This window comes from Ctenocephalides felis, unplaced genomic scaffold (genome assembly GCF_003426905.1).
Source record: "Ctenocephalides felis isolate EL2017-DRISC unplaced genomic scaffold, ASM342690v1 CF-g0.4_SCAFFOLD_00845, whole genome shotgun sequence".
Lineage (NCBI taxonomy): Eukaryota > Metazoa > Arthropoda > Insecta > Siphonaptera > Pulicidae > Ctenocephalides > Ctenocephalides felis.
In genome coordinates this window covers 54,037,643-54,059,718 of record NW_020536999.1, presented here as the reverse complement: position 1 = coordinate 54,059,718, position 22,076 = coordinate 54,037,643, and the positions used below count along the sequence as shown (strand labels likewise).

The following is a 22,076-nucleotide window of genomic DNA, read 5'->3' as shown; positions in this document are numbered from 1 at the left end:
TGATTGAAATCATTGAAAACATCAATGTAAAATATTTAAAAAAAATCATATTTAAAATAAAACCTTACTGTTTATATTTATTATGAATTTATTAATAATATTATATATTATATGTTTATTAATAATGTAAAATTCTTTTAGAAAAATAGGAAATAGAAATATATTAGTTTCAACTGAGTATTTAAAAAAATGATGTATTACATTGCAGGTGCTAATAGCTATTTTGATACTAATACATTGGAATGCGTGTCTGTATTTTGCAATTAGTTATGGATTAGGATTTGGAACTGACCATTGGGTTTATAATCTTAATGGACCTAGAAACTCATCTTTATCTCGGCAATACATATACAGTTTTTATTGGTCAACTTTAACTTTAACTACTATAGGTAAGTATTCATCTTTTGAATCAATTAAAATTAAAAAATATTTGGTTGAAAATGTAATAATATCCGTTATCTAGCTGCTACCAATTTTTAGCTAAATAAGTCAGTATAAAGCCAGATATTATTGCAAAAATATTGAACTCATTGTTTTAATAAGAAAAAAATATTTTTTACAGGTCGCGCAAAACCAATATAATGTTTTGCATATAAATTAAAAAATATATAAGTATAAAGTTTGCTGTTAGCTGCCAAACAAAGCTAACCTCCTGAGGATTGTTCATTAGTATTGTGCAGTTGTATGAGTTCATATCTGTAGTAATTTTCCACGTCTTTTTACATAGTTTTTCCTATATCGAAAAAAGATACTATTATGTATTGTATTTATTTATCTAAAACAAAAGTCATACAAACATCATCATATCATATAAAACATATCAGAATTAATGAATCAAAATGAAGAGTTGTCGGAGTATTATTATATTTATTTATTTCAGCGTAATGGCCTAGAAATACATCATCATCTTAAGTCACAATAACACCTTAAATCTACTTTATATACAAAAAATAAATAGAAAAGTCTAATCAGGGGGATCTAATAACTATAACGTGCTGGACTGGTTGCCCAAGTAACTCTTTTTCCTTTGCTTTCTTTATGCGAGTTGTCGGAGTATAATTTATTATAATTTAGAGTTTAAATTTTCAATGTTAATATTTTCATACTATAACTGTCTTCGTATTTATATTTAATACAAAAATCCATTTTTTTTTCAGGCGAAACTCCCACCCCAGAGAATGATGCCGAATACCTGTTCGTCGTCTGTGATTTTTTAGCTGGTGTTTTAATATTTGCAACAATCGTCGGAAATATTGGTTCTATGATTTCTAATATGAATGTAGCAAAAGTAGATTTTCAAAACAGGTATATTTTCTTAATTAACCACTAACAAATTAATTAAATAAATGTATTTGTTTATATATCTTTTCTAGAATGGATGGTGTGAAGCAATATATGGCTTTTCGAAAAATAAGTGGTGAATTAGAAGCGCGTGTGATTAGATGGTTTGCCTATACCTGGTCTCAAAGTGGAGCCTTGGATGAAGAAAAAGTATTAAGTGCGCTTCCAGACAAGTTAAAAGCTGAAATTGCTATAGTTGTACATATGGAAACATTGAGGAAAGTCACGATATTTCAGGTAAAAAGAGTGCACATCAATCCCAATTTTTATTTTAATCTTGTATCTTTATCTATTTTTATTAGGATTGTGAACCTGGTCTACTCGAGGCCCTGGTTCTGAAATTGCGACTTCAAATATTTTCACCTGCAGACTATATTTGTCGAAAAGGTGATGTCGGCAAGGAAATGTATATAGTCAAACGAGGAACACTAACAGTCGTCGGCGATGATGGTGTCACAGTTTTAGCAACACTAAGTGCTGGAAGTGTTTTTGGAGAACTGAGCGTTTTGGAAATCTCCGGAAATCGTACTGGTAATAGACGAAGCGCCAATGTAAAATCCTTGGGATATTCTGATTTATTCTGTTTGGCTAAGAAGGACCTATGGGAAGTCCTAGAAAATTACCAAGAAGCTAAAGAAATGCTAATTGAAAAAGGAGTAGAGCTATTGAGGAAAGATGGTTTATTGGATGAACAAGCTTTGGAAAGATCTAGGCGAGGTAAAGATTCACTGAAACATGAGGTGGACAAATTGGGACAAACAGTTGATTCTTTAGGTAAGCTAGACCACATCTTGATTCGTTATCATATTTAAAATTTAATATAATAAGTAAATAATAATTTTGTGTTATTAAATTAATCTTAGGAACACGACTGGCCCGGTTGATGGCAGAATGCTCAGCTGCACAAGCCAAATTGAAGCAAAGATTGACCCGTTTAGAGAATAAGTTAGTAATTTTAGTCACGCAAATATATATAAAATACTTATAACATATCTATAATTTATAGTAAACTATGTTCTGCATTTAGGCAAAAATTACAATCATCAGAAGAAGAACTGACAGACATCTCAGCATCAGCACGTTCCAGATTGCGATCATTGCAAGACCGAAGGAGGCCCGGTTCGCTTTCGGCTAATATGTACAGCAAAAAGAACACAATGTGACAATATATCAATTAATTAACTTAGTTAATAATATAAATAATTCTAAATTATTATTTAGTACTCTTATACTAAAGAAAAATAATTTGAATAATGCATTTAAGATCTTTTTCGTAATTTGAGTCTTCACGAACAAATGTTATTGCAAAACGAAACATGTGCTTATTGCAATAAATATATGGTTATTATATATATTATGTTATATTAAAAATATATAATAAAAAAAGTTCATCAAAATTATGAATATTTTAAATCTGAAATATTTAAAATTGTGACATTATAGGATTTTTTTCTATTACTAACAAAAATAGCACTATTTTATGACACAAAATTATGTAGTATTATTTATATAGATTATTGTTATTTAATTAATTAATTAGTTCTTTGTAGCAAAAAATTAAAAATGAACTTTGCGATTTCTATATGGACATTGATCCGTATATGGAAAGTCTTATTTTTAAGATGCAAATTACTGATGTAACTGTTTTTATCAAATATTCAAAGATATTCTATCCATGGATTATTTTTAACAAAAAATAAACATAATATATATAAAAAGTTTGTATATTAGTTTGATAAAATACTGTTAATCAAACTGTAGTTGTTTTCAATATTCTTTGTGTTCTCTAAATTATACATCGATCACTAATTATTAAAAAATATATTTAATTATAACTATTAAAGATAATTTTTCGACTTTTGATTGAACTAATACACAGACAGCAATGGACCTCCAAATTTAAAAATCTTTCACATGTCATATTCTTGTGTGATTTATTTGAGAAAGTTTTAAGTTTGAGAGTCAAACTTTAATCTTTGATATTTTACCATGTTTTTAAGATGTTTATCATAATAATACGATAAAAAACTTTTGTTAAATATCAAATAAAATTTTTTCAGCTCATATTTTACAGATTTGCATAATTTATTAATATAAACTATTTTTTGATTGTGCTGCAAATATATTTTATTGTATGGATTTTTGATTTATTGTCCATTTAAGTACGCCACTGACTTTACCAAACTATTATATAATATATTATTGGAATAGCTTGGGTAAAAATTTCCTAAATAGTATCAATGAATTTAATTTGGCATTCCCATTGTGCTATCTAAAAAGTTAACAACAAATTTTAGTTCTTGTCTCCTAATTTTTCAACTAAATTTTGTATTAAAATAAATAAGTGAATATTCTATTTTTATGTACATGTAGCCAGAGAAAGATTTTTCAATAATTTGTTACTAATTAGGATCTGAACAATAATTATAAACCAAAACAATAAGAAGCCTAGAAACTATTCATGTAAGTAAATAATGAATTATATTTTAAAAATATTATTTTATAATATCATGGCATTATTTGAAATAAAACAGCACTTTACTAATATAGTTTAAATTAATTTATTAAACCTAACAAAATATTATATGCCTATATAATTTTCCTAATTATGTACAATTATTTGGATTACAAATAAAATTAAATAAATGATTATACGCTTTATTTATGCAGAAGTTTAGAGATAATTAGAATAATGATAGAATATAAGTACAACATGTTTAGATTTGACTAGAAAGTATAATAAGTTTCGTAATTACAACATATATTAAATACAGTTTAGTTTAAATACAAATTACACATAATTTCTTTGGTCGATTGTGCTTAACGATCATAAGTGTGAGCACATGTTTCAATTATACCTATAATTTTTTTTAAATTTTGATTATTGTATAATTAACTTTCTATAGTTTGTGGATTTGGGCTGATTGATCTTCGTATGTCAGATTCTTTGTCCTTGAAAATTTCTTTGATTTCATTCATGGGTTTGAGTAAAAATATTGGTACCTCGTCATCTCTCCTCTGAAAATGAAAAGAAAATGATAATATAGCAGACAAGAACTCTCACCTTCTGTTTGTGGAAAATCTACGTATTTTACAATAATTGTTAAATAGTATTAAATTTTCAGCAAAAAATAGTTATATTAACCACATTTTTGGATTTTATATAAATATATGTTTTCATATAGTTTATGTAATTTTTGGCTTTTCAAACTTGTACTGGAAACATTTAGCCTTCAACATTATTTCAAGGATAATTAAGTAAATTTTTAATTAATTGTTTTTTAATGTAATAAACCCAAAAGTGATTTTATTTATTGGTGATATGTTCTGTGTATTATAAAAAATAGTTCATTTTAACACTTATGAGAGTGCAGAAGTTGTTTAAATTGTGTATAAATCGTTTATCTTTGAAACACCAATTTTAAATGTGATTATTAGTATAAATTTATTTTTAATTTGTGTAAAAAATCCGTTACAAGTATTTTATTTTCAATTAAGATTGGGCTAAATATTGTTTATCATACAATTTGCATACCCATAAAAGAATTATGGTTGACGTATAGGAGATTTTATTAACTTCCCGTAGGGTAAGTTATAGTAATCGCAAAAAATCGAAAATGAAAATTTTTATATATCTTTATGTTTCAAAGGTTTTTGAACATTTTGGCATACCTTAGAAAAAAATGGATGTATGTGTGTGTGAGTGTGTGTACGTGCGGATACAAATTTTCGTCGACGATTTCGAGAACACCAATCAACCGAAATGAATAATTCAAACAAAACATTCGATTCGTATTGATAAGGAGACGTGCTGACTAGTTTTTGGCGAAGACAGGTCTAAAATGTTTATTGGACATATGTACATCAAATTATCAGATATTTTATAAAGGTTTTTATAATGTGCATACATTTTGTGTAATTTTTTTTTGGGTTCCGTACTAAAATTTTTAATTACGGTACGGGAAGTTCCAGCAATTTGCCTTAAGGCACGATGCCATGCACCCCACTAGTTATTATTATATGTTGTTTTAAAGTTGTTTAAAGATCATTTGAGTAAATATTTAACAACCAAGTTTTCATAAATCAAATCAAGTTATAAAATATCTGCAAAATAAATTACCTGAAATAATACTTCTCCTTCGAAATCGATCAATTTGTGTTTTCGAGCTCGCAATAACATGCCCACAAGTTTATCTGAGATGTATGTGTATATCTGAAAAAAAAATTTGGTTATTTTATCAGCACTTAGATTTAAAAAATATTCGGTTTTGTGTTGAACCACTTAACAGCATACGAATTGAATTACACAAAAAGCCCAAATTTAGTTCTAATCATGTTTATTTTATAATTATTGAATAATTGCATTATTTAATCCTCATGTTTCATATACTCGTATTATTTAATTGGCAGTTTTGACTAGAAGGAAACCCAGTAGTTGAAGAAGTATAAAAATAACACATGTGTAAGATATTATAAGGAAATATATACATTATATTATTTTGTTTATTTTTACTTTTTCGAGTGATGTTACATACAATAGTACATGGATTACCATGTCTTCGAAATAGAATACATAGCCTGGATATTAGGATAATTTATCTGTTTATGCAGTTTTATTGATTTTTTTTATACTTACATTGAATAGTTCTCCAAATAATATAACTGATCCTCCAGGGGCATGTGGGTGATTTTCGCCTAGGGCAATGCCATTGTCATTTATAATTGTGCAAAGTTCTAACATTTCGCGGCATATGTGAAGAGATGCTTTTGCACTTCGTGCTTCTGATAAACTTCCAGCAGCTGGGCTATAATAAAAAAAGTTGAATAACTTGAAATGAGATATACTTCTAGCTATATTTTTGAAATATTTGATCTAACTGGGATAAACACTTTTTATTTTATTACCACTACATATTATGAAATTTATCGATGGTAAATGCGACAGCATCATCATCAAATTTTTTAAAATCTAATTTGATATTTTTAGTCTAATTTAAGATTTATTGAAAATACTTATTTCAAACAATATTTTACTAATAATACGCCTATAAATAATTTTCAATAGAATGTGTCTTCTTAAGACACATTCTATTTTCCAATTTTTGCCAAGATTATCTTAACGATTTTATTTAACTCTCTTAATTTAAGATGTTGAATCACCATTATTATTTTTATAATGTTAAATCATCATGATTATTATTGATGTGAAATATCATAATTATTTTTAGGAAGTATTATCTTATTATACCTAAGTTAGGAGTATTATCTTTTCTATACTGCGCCTATTTTTTAGGTTTTCAAATGCAAATTAAAAAATTTGGACAATTATAAGATTTTTTAATGTCAGAAGATCTCAAGACATCAATAAATTTCAAATCCAAAACATTGTATTATAGTTACGCAAACAATTTGATAGATTATTATATTTTTTTATTATTGCCAATTATATAAAATAATAATTTATCATTTTTTACTGTAATGAGTGTTTTTACTGTAACTTTATACTGCAAATCACATTAATATAAATATAATTAAAAATTAATAAAACATTAAAGTATTACAAAAGATTATTACATTTGCCAGTATAAATTTATATCTGTGATAATTGATAATAAAAATATAAAAAATGCTAATATATAATAATTACAAGAAAAATGTTAACAAAATTGAATAATAAATAATAATATAAAAAATAATGCTGATGATAATCATAATAAAATGATACTAAATTATGTGGTGTTGAGATTGATCTATTACACCAGTGATTTCCAACCTGTGGGGTTGTTAAATGAGAGTCATGCAGCGTTTCCAAATACTATATTCAATAAAAACCAAAAAATTGGATATAAATAAATAAATAATTATTTTTATTTATATTTTTATATAATATTGTGTATTATTTTGTTGCCCGTCATATACATTATAATTATTAATATTAGTTAACTAATATTAATTACTTTAACTAATATTAATATTAGTTGAGTATTTATGAATTTAAAATTTAGAAAAATTAAGAAAGCGCAACAATATTGTTTTTAAACTGGGAGGCGCAGTTATAAAAAGTTTGGAAATGATTGTAACTACAAAAAACAAAAACGGGAGATAAGTTGTCTTTGTTAGATATTTTTTTGAAATTAATTCTTTACACATTATTCAATGCAGACACAAAAGGCTAGAAACGTTTTTGGCAATATACCACTCTATGTAATCTCGCAATTCGTGCCAAAATTATTCCTAAGCTTGATTAGATTCTAAATTTTAATTCTACCATACACAAGAACACCAATTAATGATCATTAATAATCGTTTGTTTTTGTTAACTTCCTCGTATTCAACTAAGACAATATATAATATTTAATAATTTTAGTTTCTAGGTTTTCTTACCGGCCATATTCTTCCTTCGAAAATACTGGTCTAGGTGATTTTCTACCGTCGGTTTGAGAGAATGGATTAAGAGCTTGGGCTTCTAAGTGTTTGTTCACAACTTTATTGAATTTGGCTACTTTATCGCTTAGAGGAGAATCCTGGAAGAAAATTAACCAGATAAGTAAGTCAATTAAAATAATTTATTAAAAAAGATATATGGTGCAAATAAATTTGATTCATATTGTAGATAAAACTTGGATAAAAACCGGTCTAGTGCTTTTTTGAAATTGATAATTCTTAGATGCACTTTCATAAACGTCAAATATTATTATGGACATCTATGTTAATTACAGTTTTTTTAAAACGTTCTGAATAGTTTTTAACATCATTTATAAAAAAATATAAACGTATGTATCGAAAGTTGGTATATAAGTACGGAATAATAATTTTTGTGATTATTTTATTTGAGTATCGTAATACCATCACATTTGCACCTGGCTTCGGTAGTTTTATCATTTTTTAAATTCTATTTGAACAGCAATCAAAAGTACGTGTTCTATAAGTTGTTAATCTTAACCTAAATATATTGTTTTCAAGAAGACAACCCAGTAATTAGCCACTCTTATTTTTGGTTAATTATATATTAGATATGTATATCCAATAGTTTTGGCGTATATATTTTTATATGTAGCGATGCCCATGAAAGGCGATTTTCACTTGAAATCATATTGAGATCTATATAACATTCAAGTGAAATTTGGCATCATACTGCCTGATGCCAGACTAGTTGGTGCTAGCCCACGTCCGTACCGATTACGCCACCGTTGGTCCTATCTTTTATCAATCATTCGATATTTTATTCATTACAGAAGAAAATATGTATATACGAGTACAAACATATATGTCAATTTACCATTTGCACGTGTGCAGAAGTATATCAGATATCACTTTGATTGATAACGTAAAATTTTCAAAATAATAACCCAGGGGTTCATCTTGATTTTTTTTTGAATTTTTGAATTTTGAAAAATATTTTTTTTGGTTTTATGTCATAATGTAAACAAAAGATTACAATGTGATGACATATTTAGATTCATTTTACAATTTAGGAGATAATTCTCGGAAAAAAAAAAAATGATATTGTAATATATTACGGGTCCATCTCCGAAGGAGCTGGTAGTAATAAACTTTCAAAAAGCTATATATCAGGTTTTTACACATAAAACCTAACTTCACGTTTTTGTTATCAAAGAGACACCAGAAAGTTGCACTTAGATAAAATTGTTATTTGAGGTTTGTGGACTTTAGTAGGTTAGGTTTTATGAGCAAAACGCCTAATCGCACAGCAAATTCATAGCCTTTTCGAATCGTTACTACCAACTCATACGAAGATAGACCCGTAACATAGCGTTACCATATCATTTTTATTTTATACGAGAATTTGCCTCTAAGTGAATTAGTTTCATATTTGCAAATTATCGCTCTGGATGGCTGTATATGATCAAGAAACAGACTACAAAAACCTTTACTGTCTGTAGATAAGATCCGAACTTTGTGCAAAACTTTGTGTGACGTGCAAAAAATGCTTTTCATTTAAAAGATCATATGAACAACTAATGTATTGTTTCTCATTAGTCACCTGTCCTAAAATGGACAACAAGTGAAATCGTAGGACTTCTGATTATTGCCTAAGATTTCTTTTTTAATCTTGCCTTAATGGTAGTGTTGTGGCCATAGATAAATAAGCATATGGTTGTGGCGTAGTTGTCTGGCAAGTGAATTTAGATGACTCTCGGCGCAACTTTGTTTTTTTTTATTATTATACATAAAGATTTACTACTGTCCGTGTGGACATTCAGTAAATATAAGGGCTATGGTTAATTGTGGTTGTTTGTGGAAGTAATCTGTGTTGTGGCTGGTGTTTGCGTTTCAGTCTTTTTGGAAGGTTGTCTTCAAAGCAGTTTTCTGGCGAGGTCCGTTCGGGTGTTCAGCCAGTCTTTCAGCATGTTTCTTGGAGTATCGAAGTATTTCTTCCTGCACCGTATTCAGGTTTGTATCCTGATGGAAAAGCCAGCTTAGTACATATCTGGGTGCTGAGAGGCAGAGTCTGATGGCTTTGTTTTGTATTCTTTGCAGGATTTTGATGTTAGATTTGCTGGCGCATCCCCACAGCTGAATCGGTGCAACTTTTATAATTGTCTGAATGTGTTAGTATTCTAACACATATTCATTAAATATTGCAATTCTTTTGAAACCAATTTTAGTCATTCCACTGACTGATGGTGTTATCGTAAACGGAAACGTATGAAAATCACTTTTTTACTTACAGTTTAAATTTGAATCAATTATTAATTCATCAAAAATGCATATATATATATATATATATATATATATATATATATATATACAGTGTGTATATACACACACCACATATAAATATAATGTGTGTGCGTGCATTAAATTGGAGAGATCGAAAATAACATTGGAATTTTGTTCACGGATCACGTTCAAAATTCCCCTAAGCCTTAGTTTTTCACATTTAGAATTTTAATCTGTACATCGACTTCCACAGCCGCTTATAGTTGTTTAGCTTTTCGACATGTTTAACTGCACGTTTTAAACGATTTTTTCGCGAATTTTATGTAAAGTTCGGTTAATTTTAATTCGCATTAGTGTTAGTAATTCGGATTGTGTAAAACTCTATTTTAGAAATTTGCATAAATCTTTCGACGAGCGGACGTCTGCGATTCGAATTAATACACGATATCTAATTTTAGTACAAGCATACATCGTGTTAATGAATATGGTTTTACAAGCGTCCAATAGTTTATATTTATAGTTCCTTCGCGAAGATCAAGATCATCGGCTTACGAAATATTATGAAATGGACGGCAACTAGAAAATCATTTAATGACTTACAAGAATTTCGTAGTGAACAAGTCCATGACACTGAATTATATTGGATGTTATAGCAAGAAATAAATTTAGAAAAAATTTCTGATTGTCTAATACTATTTTGTTGCCATGTCTATGTGAATTGCTAACTTTCCACTTTAAGAAAACATTTTGAAAGTTACCTAATGGCTGTAAGTATTTTTCATTTAACTCCCCGAAGGAACTACTTTCACTTGAAACAATATTTTTATTCTTACATCTGTATTTGAAAATGGTTATTGCTACTGTTTGAAATCAGGCTGCTCGGAATGTGGTTTGAACCTGAATTTTTGCATAGACAGAGCCTAATTTTCTCGGCTTTTATATTTAACAAATTATATATAACATAGTGATCTTGTTTTGCTTACAGGAGCATTACAAAATATTCAATTAAGTAATTTGTACATGCTTGCAATATTAATTTCAAATTGAAATTATATTATAAATCAACTAACCATCATTTACTAACTGACTGAAGTTGAATTGTGCAAATATTTAAACGAAGACGTTTAAATTCAGTTCTTTCCTGCAATTTAATTACTGAATTATTTAATTACTGATGCACTTCAAGCTTGATTCTCACTAACAATTCTAAAAATATTTTTTACATTTTTGCATTAATAATTATCGTTATTCTTTCTCAAAATCATATCTATTTAATTTGTTTAAATTCATCTTAATTTGTTATATTTTTACAAATCTGTTCCACCTCGTTTGAGCTTGAAAAGAAGAAAAACTCACAAAAAATAAATATTTATAAATAATAATATTCATTCAGAGCTTGTCAAATTTAGATGCATAAACATACGAAAATTAAAAGTAATTTGTATTTAAGAGAAATATATAATATTATTTTTTATAGTTAAAATTACGAGCATAAACAACAGAAATAAAAACTCATCATATGCAGTTAATAATTATTTACCTTATGATTTCAGTTACTACTACCCAGATTCAATTCAAATATAATTTTGAGTTGTAAAAAAGTTTAAAATTATCAACACCTTCCGTATCCAATTTTTCTATGAGTTTATCTTCATTTTTAATTTGATATTATAAGGATCAAACGAGCTATTACCACCATATACTACGAATTATTTATGAGTCAATAACTTAAAAGCTCAATATATTTACACAATACCTTAACTATTGAAAGCAAAAACTATTCAATGCATTTATTAGAAAACAATGTTTTCAAAACAAAAATAAATCAAATTTTCGACAATCTGTGACAAATTGAAATATGTTTAGTCAAGCAATAAACAGGCCAATTTTATGCTGTTCGTTAAGGTAGATTAGTATTTTAAAATAAGTACTATTTAAAACTCAATAAAACACGATAACTTTGAGTACAAGAAATTTTATGTGCATCATTAAATTTAATGGCAGCTTCAAACAAATCGTTCAATTTCTCATCAATTACATTTACAGAAAACAAAACAGAGGTACTGAACAATGAGAGCAAAACTCATTGATGAATATTATTCATACACATACATAATTATCGAAATAAATTATTTTAGAAGCAAATTTAATAATTTTTTACATATTAATTTATATAACATGTAAAATAATAATAATTATTATTATTTATTATTTAATGAATATTATGAAAAAATCATGTACTTGGTTTGTATAGTATTTCACATAATCAAAGATGACAACTATATAGTATATGTTATATAAATAATTAATTTTTTTTGAATAATATCAAATCTCAACGAGTGTTCAAAATAAAAATATTAAAAATATGAAGGTATAAAACCTTTTTATACCTTCAATAAATTTTAGACGATTGAAACTGATTATAAAATATCATAATTTTTTCCTTTGCTTGGGGTTTCCTATAGAATTTGTCTGAGGATGTATACATAAATTCCAAGGCATTTTGATAAACTCAACAATTTCATTTTGTGTATTAATTTGCATTTCTCTATATTATTTATGATATTTAGTGAATGAATATTTGATACTGTCTGTAAGTAATTGGCGGGTGTATGTCGAAAATTCATTGTCATTTAAGTTAGCTTTAGTTGTTTGGCTCCATGTTGTTATTTCATATAAAATTATGGGTATTATATGCATTTTAAGAAATAATATCTTATTTTGTTGCTGAAAAAGTGGATGCTTTTCAAAGCTCCTGTTAATGCCGCTATATTTTTTGTTAGTTCATTTATATGTTCTGTCCATGTTAGCCTTTTATGTATTATAAGGCCCAGGTATTTTATGTATTCCACTAATTCTATCTCTGTATTATGTATTATATTTATTTCAGTAGTCTCCTCACATTTTTTTTTGTTTAAAATGTATATATTTTGTTTTTCCAATGTTAATCATTATTCTATTAGCCGAATATAACTTCATGTCCTTGTTAATCATTTCTTCTAGTATTTTTTTCGTCTTTTTCTACATAAACTATAGCAGTATCGTCGGCTCTTGAAGATTATTTGTATAGATGAGATATAATGGAGGTCCTAATATTGAGCCTTGTGGGACTCCACAGTTTATTTTGCATCTGCTACTTGTCACGTTACCAACCTTGGTTCTTACTGCTCTTTCTGATAGGAAATCTTTAATAATGCCAAGTAACAAATCTTCTAATTTCAGCTCCAAATTTGATTAAATCCAGAGAAATTCGAAAAAAATTATGGATTTAATCACTTTCAAAAATGCACCTAACAGTTTCTGCATGATATGATAGTGATTTTATTTCATATTGAAATTATTATAAATATATTTATAACCAAATTTATTTTAAATGATCAAACACTATATATTTAAAAACATAAATAACTAATTGTAAGTTAAAACCAACAAACATTTTATACATATTCAAATACCTTTGCCGTATAAGGAAATATTTGTAGTTTAATTCAAGTATGTGAAATGAAGTGAATTCTAGGTTAATATTTAGTTTCACATAAATTGCTCAATGTTTATGATTAATCTTCAATCGTGTATTTCAATTTAGCAATCATTTTAATTATCCTCCTACAAAATGAACTCGTGTTTGTTTTGAAACCGAAAATAAATAGTTAGCATTCCTGCGGATTTGAGTTAAGTAGTCATTGGTTTATTGTCGGTTTGATGAATAATGATCAGAGCGAAGTCTCGGTATGACAAACGACGCATCAGAGGCCAACGTATTTACATTGGCTCGGGACGAGATGAATAACGTCAAGTATCAGGACATAATCTTGAATAACGACGGCAAGTTCTTCTATTTCTGGTCAACATCCGCGGACGAGTCGGAATTCCTTCGGAACGAACGCGCTTTAAATATAACCAGGACCTTGAACGTCCCAAACACACGTCACTCGTGTAAAATCTCGACATTTTTCATTACTCAGAAATTTTGTTTTTGTTTTACGACGCTATGACTCGATCCCATAGTAAATCTATTATTGATTGCTATTTGCTATGTCACACGATTTGAAGAGACATAAAATAATAAACACTTTAAAATAATAAGTTCTTTTTATGTAGTCGACCAAACTCTTGAAAGCAAAAGTCTGATCAAAATCAAATTTCTACTGTTTTCCTTGCAAAATCTCATCGTTTTGCATTACTAGATCCAGCCGTGATTAAATAGTTAAGGACGTGAGCTAGCACAAACTAGCCCTGGTTCGATCCCAAACTCGTCCAGCTCGGTATCAAGAAGTATAAAATCAAATTTGCACTTGATTTTACAGATCTGTAAGAGATCTAATTCTAGATCGCGATCTCAAATATAATATCAAGTAAAAATAGTTTATTACAGGCATTGCTGCAGCATTTATGCCAATACTGTTAGACATACATATCTAATATATTTTGCCTTTTCGAGAAAATACTTAGATAGAATATATAATAAAATACTATCAAAAATATATGATAGAAAACACAGCTCGTAGAACATGCAGTTATGATTACTGTTAAAAATTTCATTACTCCAAAATTTTGTTTTTATTTTATGACTTGATCTTATACTTTATTTAATATTGATTGCGAAGTGTCGAGAATTGAACATTCCAAAACATTATATACATACACTTTAAAATAATAATTAAAGTTTTTGGCAAAAACCTGATCAAAATCACATTTTGACTACAAAACTAGAAACGAAAAAAAAATGACGATATAGTTACTTTATAATTCTCATGTTACAAAAGGTTATAGCACTGCCAATAGAAATGGTGTAGGCAATAACTGAATTTATATATTTGTTAAAGCAGATTTTTAGGCCATACGAAAAATAATAATAAAATTTAGCTTGAATTAATTCTGAACGCTAAGATTAAATATTATTTCTAATAAATAAAGGAACTTCGAAATATGTGCATTTGTTTTCAAAGAAACTAGACATGCAGTGGTAAAGTAGTAGGTAGTATATGACCAGTGAAATGGTTCATTATTGAAAAGATTGAAAATATATCCATCTAATCATGGTTTTTCATAATGTTAAAATTTACAATGATATACCATTAAATGTAACATATACAATTATATCATTTTTATTTTTTTGTTTTATAAATCCATTGGATTTCATACCTCACTTCTAAGACATCATCATATCTGTCACATCTTTGTAAAAATGTATATTAATTCTGACTGACTCTTTAAACGTAGTAACGAAGTAACTAAATTTATATTAGCTCGAATCTCATTTTAAAAACAAACAATTATACACATGCTAAGAATAATTATAATTAATTGAGTTTCTTTATGCTCAGAGTAGGTTAAAAATTGAAGATTAACATCATTATGTTAGAGGCTACAAAAACAACATTATTTGACTTTACATTATAAAATGGATAAAAATAAGAGTACTATTTTGGTATCAGATATATGGAATAAAAATAAAAATGTAAAAATACATGAGTCACAAAGAGGTGTTGATTCAATCCAATTAAGGAAAAAACATAAAAAATCAAATATTTATTTTCAATCTAAATAAATTAAATTTACGAAAACCGGCTGTGAAATTATGAATGCTAAATTGAAATAATATCAAAACAAAATTATCTGAATTCCTTTAATTGGAACACGATTCGTTTTCGTTAGCACACGTGTTCCTTAAGGTGAGATTTATTTTGATGGTTTCAATGTTCATGGTATCACGATTTCCTGTTTGTTAGCATCAATGACGCAAAAGTGAAATATTTTCATCGCTGATGTCTAAATATCTACAAATCTGCAATATATTTATGTTATTTTCATTTCATATCATCTCGAATGTGCGCATCAAAATTTTGATAGAGTTTTCTCACTTATAAACACGCATCAGCATCAAGAACGCTCGTAAAACTAATGTGTTCATTAAAAATTTCAAGTTTTACTCGCCCTTGGAACAAGAAAAATCATATACATTTTATAGTTTTAATGGAATCAAAATAACTGAGTATATATTATTAGATTAAAAAACAACAACACTATTTTTATAACTCGTTTTTAGGACTTATTATCTTTAGAATATGATCGTGTAATTATTATTTTTCCATTAGAAACGTATCAAAAAATAAGTCTATGAATTATAGTTGAAATATGTTCTTAGGAATAATGGGTAGTACTCTCATTGATACACTAAGCTTTGATGATACCATAATACAAAACCCTCAAAAATTAAATACCCTCAAAAGCATTTCGAGATTTATATTTATATTATTTATACATAATTTTCATCAAAATAAAGAATATTATAATGTTAATATTTATCAGTAATCCAATGATATTTAAATCGAATAAACATGATAACTCTAGCTCTTGACCATTACATTAATTATAATATAAGAAAAATATATGAAGAATATATAAGCAACTAGCAAAGTCGACGAACTCCTTTTCGCCACCAGATGGTTTCGTGAGAAAGATGAAGAAATTTTTTGTTTGTTTTATATTTGAAAAAGAAAAATTTGATTTTATCACACAACAGTAATGAATTTATTTCGATTGCAAAAATGAAGTGTTTCTAGTTGAACTTCTCTAAGTAAATAAAAGTGAATCCGCAAATTATCCGTTTCATTGAAGTGCTCTTTGGTAAACCACATTTTTCGTTTTTTGGTCTGACGTTAACACAAACAAAGCGGATGGTTTTCCAACTCTAGAACAGGCAACGTATAACTGCCCATGAGAAAAACAATGATTTTCTAAATAATCTATTTGAAATTTATCCCGCAAACATTAAGCGATTGGCCTTGCGACTTGTAATTGCAAACGCAAGGCGAACTGGAAATTGCAATCGTTTGAAGTCAAACGGAAGACCAGTCGGAATCATTGGTATATCACTAGATCGCCAGCAATTTTTGATTGAATGGGGAAATTCAGTGCGTGTTCATCATTATTCTTTGCGGCAAGAATTGCTCGTTGACTTAACCAAGCATAATTCTGATAATTCTCACTAATGTAAAACTCGAATTTTTAATTACGGTGCGCAAAGTTCCAGCAATTTGCATTAGGGCACGATGCCATGCACTACTAATTTATTTAGCTATATATATATATATTGCGGAGCCCGAGACCTTTCCAACGAATGCAAAATTGTCGAAATCGGTTCGTGCGTTCTGGAGTTATTTCGTCAGGAAGGAAAACCCGACTTATTTTTATATATATGTAAATATTATAATCTATTAGAAAAAAATAAAAATAAAAAATATAAAGGAAGAATGAATAGTTATCAAAAAATTAAATAGCAATATTGACAAAAAACAATAGTAATAATATTAGCTGATTAATCAGAATAGAAGAAAATTTATATATATATATATATATATATATATGTGTGTGTGTGTGTGTGTATGCGTGTGTATGCGTGTGTATAAATTTATAGATGATTATTAGTGAGAAATAAGAACACAAAAAAATAAACTTTATAAGATGGATTATTATTAACGGTTTGCTAAAATCTTGTATTTTATAGATAAAAATCTGAAACAGTTTTTTTATTGTTTACATTATTTTGTAATTTTTTAAATTTGAGCCCGTTACAAGCTAAATGCAATATATAATTTTATCATTATTATTTACATAGTATAATTTGTCAAAAGTAATTAAAGTATAAATTATAAATAAAAATCAATTATGCTATAAAGAATATAATAAAAACATATACATTATTATATTTTGTATCAAGTGCATTTAAAGTATTGTTTTCAAGTAGTCATTACCAAAATCAAACCCTCTGTTATTATAGCTCTTATTTTAATTGTAAATTCCTTTACTAGAGAAAATGCAATTTGCAATATGAAATATTAGTGGAAGATTTATTAAGCAAATACGTTAAACATTTGATATAACTTGTAGTTTTAATGAATCCAATAAATAAAAGTTAAAGAGTCAATAAGGTATAACAAGTATAAATATTTCTCAATAAACATTAAATACTATGAGAATTATATTTTGGCAAAGTATATAGAATAATAATCAGGATAAAGAAACTATATCATTAAAACACTATGTATACTTTTTATATATTTAACGTATAAAATTTTATTAATATTCGAAATGAAATAATTCTTAAAAAGTATGTTATCAACTTAAGAGAAAAAAAAATTAAACGATGCTATCTCAAATAATTCTCTACTTACAACGATAAAGCGAATGGCACCAACTTCATGATCAACATCACTCATTTTTGCAAATTAAAACAAATGATATTTTTAAACGATAAAAAAATTATCACTTTAAAATAAGTTATCAAATTCTAGAAATAATTTCACAATTTTTTTTAATTTATCCGAAGAAAGCACAAAGTTGCCAATTGGTTTTATGAAGCAGTGTATTCGACGGTTAACTGAAGCACACTATTTTGATCCGTTGGCGCGCTCATTGCGATGAGTTACCAAGTGTAAAAAATTATATGTATAAGATATAAATAAACATCGAGATTTATCAAAATATTCGGCGAAATATGTCGGTATGCGCATCTTGTGGCCTCAAAGTGCTTTCATTCATGCACTGGTGGACATTCATCACCAGAACGCACATGCGCTGTTGTTCATCATCAAATATATGTACACTTTCGGCATGGCAACTTCATCAGATAAAACTTGGCCATGCAATTGAACATCATAAATGAGATGATATACTTTTATATAGCTATAGTTACTCTTGCTTATAAAATAGAACATTACATTACAATAATGCAGCTTTGATATTATTAGAAACTAACCATAGGTCTCTTTAACATAGGAAATCAACATATTTGTCAAATATCTCCCTTCCGCTTTTTTGCTCTTTATTCAAAAGACAACCTAATACATATAATTATTGAAGTCACACATCTTGATCAAATCAGTTCAATATTACTTCTTATAAAGAATTTAATCAGAAAGAGTCATATAAAATTAGAAGATGATTAGGAGATGACATCGTGCCTTAAGGCAAATTGCGCATTTTGGGTGGGACATAGTTACATGTCAGGGATACGGATAGGACAAGCTGGACCGTTAGCCTACGGATAGCCTACGGATAGCCTACAGATAGCCCACGGATAGCCTACTAATCCCTAAGATCATCTCGTGCTGCCTGAGTCAGGATTCCGGTACCAAAAATTAAATTTTTTAAAAAGTTTTAAATTTTTTTGAAAACCTTGAAAAAATTCGATTTTTGAGACTTAAAATTTTTGAAAAGGATTGACTTTTTTGAAACATTTGAAATTTATTTTTATATTTTGAATTTTATGAAAATTTTGAACTTTTTTCAAAGCGTATATCATACGGAATGAACATATAGGTACGAAACTCATAAAAATGTAAACAAAATTTGTACTTATTTAAAATTCTATATTATGCCAAAAACTGTATTACCATTTTAGGCAACCTTTGCCCCATTTTTTCTAAACGGCTGGATCTGCCTTTGCCAAAAACTAATCAGAACGTCTTCCCATCAATTGAAATCCATTGTTTTTTTGAATTATTTGTAATACATACCATTAGAGAGCATTCTCTATTTGCAAAAATCAGGTAAGGCATATATGTAGATGCTCTTATCCACGGATGCAAGTGTAATTAAATTAATAGTAAAACAATTAAATGCATAGTAAAACTATCTGCTTAAGTAAATGTAAATATATCTATCTATAAATATGTAAATATATCTATCTATAAATCTATCTTTAAATATGTAGATGTAATGGATCAAAATTCTATTTAATATTTTGTAGATGTAGATGTAATGCATCAAAATTCTATTCAATATTTTTACTAGCAGTGTGTGTATTTTTACAAATACATTCGTGCTCAAAGGCAATGTATAACATTGTATATAAATATATATCACATATTATCAAGGGAAAAATAAAATAGTCTATAACTTGGAGTCAATTATAATTTATTTATTAACAAAACCAAAATTATTTATTTCATATTATTATTCCTATTTATGAATTTGAACAACAATTAAAATTACTTGGCATGCGCTTGAGCACAAAATTTTAATAATCAAGATGAGAAGTTAAAAATATAAGCAGTTTGACACACGGAAATTGTTTGAATTTTAATAACACTAGTAAATGTGAATTATATATATATATATATATATATATATATATATATATATATATATATGTATGTATATATATACTAGCTGGCCCGGCAAACGTTATTTTGCTAAGTAAGGTATTTTCTAAACAATTTCTAGAGTATCAAAAAAATTTATATTTTAATTTAATTGTGTAAGAATGTGTTGTTTGAATGCTATATACAATAAGGTATTATAAAAACAATAAACCCCATTAGTTTGTCTATATTTTATTAATACAATCAAAGTGGCAGTTACATACATTTTCTATAGAAAACATGGCATAATCCAATACAAGTCTTTTTTGGTCTTTCGACTTACATAGTCATTACAAATTCCATTTAATCAAATATTGATTGCGTTTTTCAGATTTTTTTTAGATTCTGGAGTTTGTGTATAATTGTAAATAATACTACTGAGCTTATGCGAGGAGAGATAGAAAATGAATTAGGTATCTCTTCTTTGACCTGATTTTTGAAAAGTTCCAAGTAACATACCATGAATTAAAGTAAATTTAATAAAAAGTATATATTATATATATATATATATATATATATATATATATATATATATAGCAGGGTAAGGCACAAAGATCCAATTTGATTTTGAGCAAATATAAATTATATTATGAAAATCAAACCAATTATATCACAACAAATGACCCATTTCATTCATTTCATTCATTTATTTTTATCATTTTCTTTTTGATCATATTATCATATTTCTGTACATTATTACTTGTTACAATTTATTATTTAAGAAAAATCTATTTTCTATTCCTAAACATATTGTTTGCTTAAATCTCATCAAGATCATGTTTTTTGACAGATGTCCTGAAGATGGAACGTACCTAGTTCCGAAACGTTGACAATAAACAAATAATTAAATAAAGAAATTGTTTTTTAAAAACTTTTCTTGTTTTTTATTTTGTATTATTTTTGGATTCTTGTTCGAAACTCTACAAAATATACACAAATCCAAGACTCTACCATTCAATATATATATATATATATATATATATGTATATATGTATGTATTTGAAATATTTTGCAGCCAAATCGTCGAATTAAAAAAGGTTAAAATAAAAAAATTTTATTAAACGTTTCGACACTTAACGTATGTCATCATTCAGTAATCTAAAAAAACATATTACATAGATAACAATAGTTGATAATAAATGAAAAAATATAAAAAGGAGAAAATTATATACATACCAAATCAGGAAAAACACAGAAAAATATTATATATAAAATTATTGAACTCCAAACTTGTGCAAAAGAATATATATATATATATATATATATATATATATATATATATATATTATATTTATTTTGAAAGTTTTTCCTCATAATATAAAAATATTTGCAACACTTGAGAGTTAAGATCTTGATAAACATATTAGGATCATATAATTCAGAATTCTTGTTGGGTGCCCCGTTTTAAAACAATATGTGATAATGTTAAATTACTATTGAATCCGAAAATTAAATACGCACATTTATAACAAAAGTTTTCACAAATTTGCGTTCCAAGGAAATAAGAATAAAAGTGCATAACGCCAATTAGTAGTAAAGAAAAATAATACCTTAATTACTAAAAATGAAGAGCAATTGCTACATCCGGCCCCACAAATGAATACCTGACGACGGCCATGGGGTTTCGAGACCAGAGAAAAGTGAAGGCTTAGTCGGCCCCACAAATGAATACCTGACGACATCCATAGGGTTTCGAGACCAGAGAAAAGTGAAGGTGTAGTCGGCTCTAAGGTATTAAACACTTAGAGAGAAAACACGTAAAATGATTGACTTATAGATAATAGCCTGATATGAGGCTAATCATCGTTGCAAACGGCTAGACAGATTGTTTTAAAATATCAACGGCATTGTGCACCTTCAAAACACTTCAAACAATAGCATACACAAAATGTTGTACCATAC

The 22,076-nt window shown here is 27.4% G+C and overlaps 2 protein-coding genes across 2 annotated transcripts in view; one reads left to right on the top strand and one right to left on the bottom strand.

Moving 5' to 3' along the window:
* The window catches only part of LOC113385625 (cyclic nucleotide-gated cation channel subunit A), a 29,256-nt gene extending 26,752 nt beyond the window's left edge, over positions 1-2,504 (top strand). Inside the window, exons 7-12 of the mRNA XM_026623476.1 lie at positions 209-389; positions 1,158-1,305; positions 1,374-1,578; positions 1,644-2,115; positions 2,205-2,286; positions 2,369-2,504. Of these exons, the coding sequence (XP_026479261.1) occupies positions 209-389; positions 1,158-1,305; positions 1,374-1,578; positions 1,644-2,115; positions 2,205-2,286; positions 2,369-2,504 (1,224 nt within the window). The remainder of the gene's footprint in view (positions 1-208; positions 390-1,157; positions 1,306-1,373; positions 1,579-1,643; positions 2,116-2,204; positions 2,287-2,368) is intronic.
* A 1,626-nt stretch (positions 2,505-4,130) lies between these two features.
* On the bottom strand, positions 4,131-18,404 carry LOC113363196 (actin-binding Rho-activating protein-like). The gene is made up of 5 exons (XM_026605681.1): positions 18,204-18,404; positions 7,726-7,865; positions 5,978-6,146; positions 5,462-5,554; positions 4,131-4,359 (listed from the first exon to the last, which is right to left on the bottom strand). Exons 1-5 carry the CDS (start codon positions 18,246-18,248, stop codon positions 4,234-4,236), a joined length of 573 nt encoding a protein of 190 aa, XP_026461466.1. The 5' UTR covers positions 18,249-18,404; the 3' UTR covers positions 4,131-4,233.
* Positions 18,405-22,076: the final 3,672 nt, after the last annotated feature.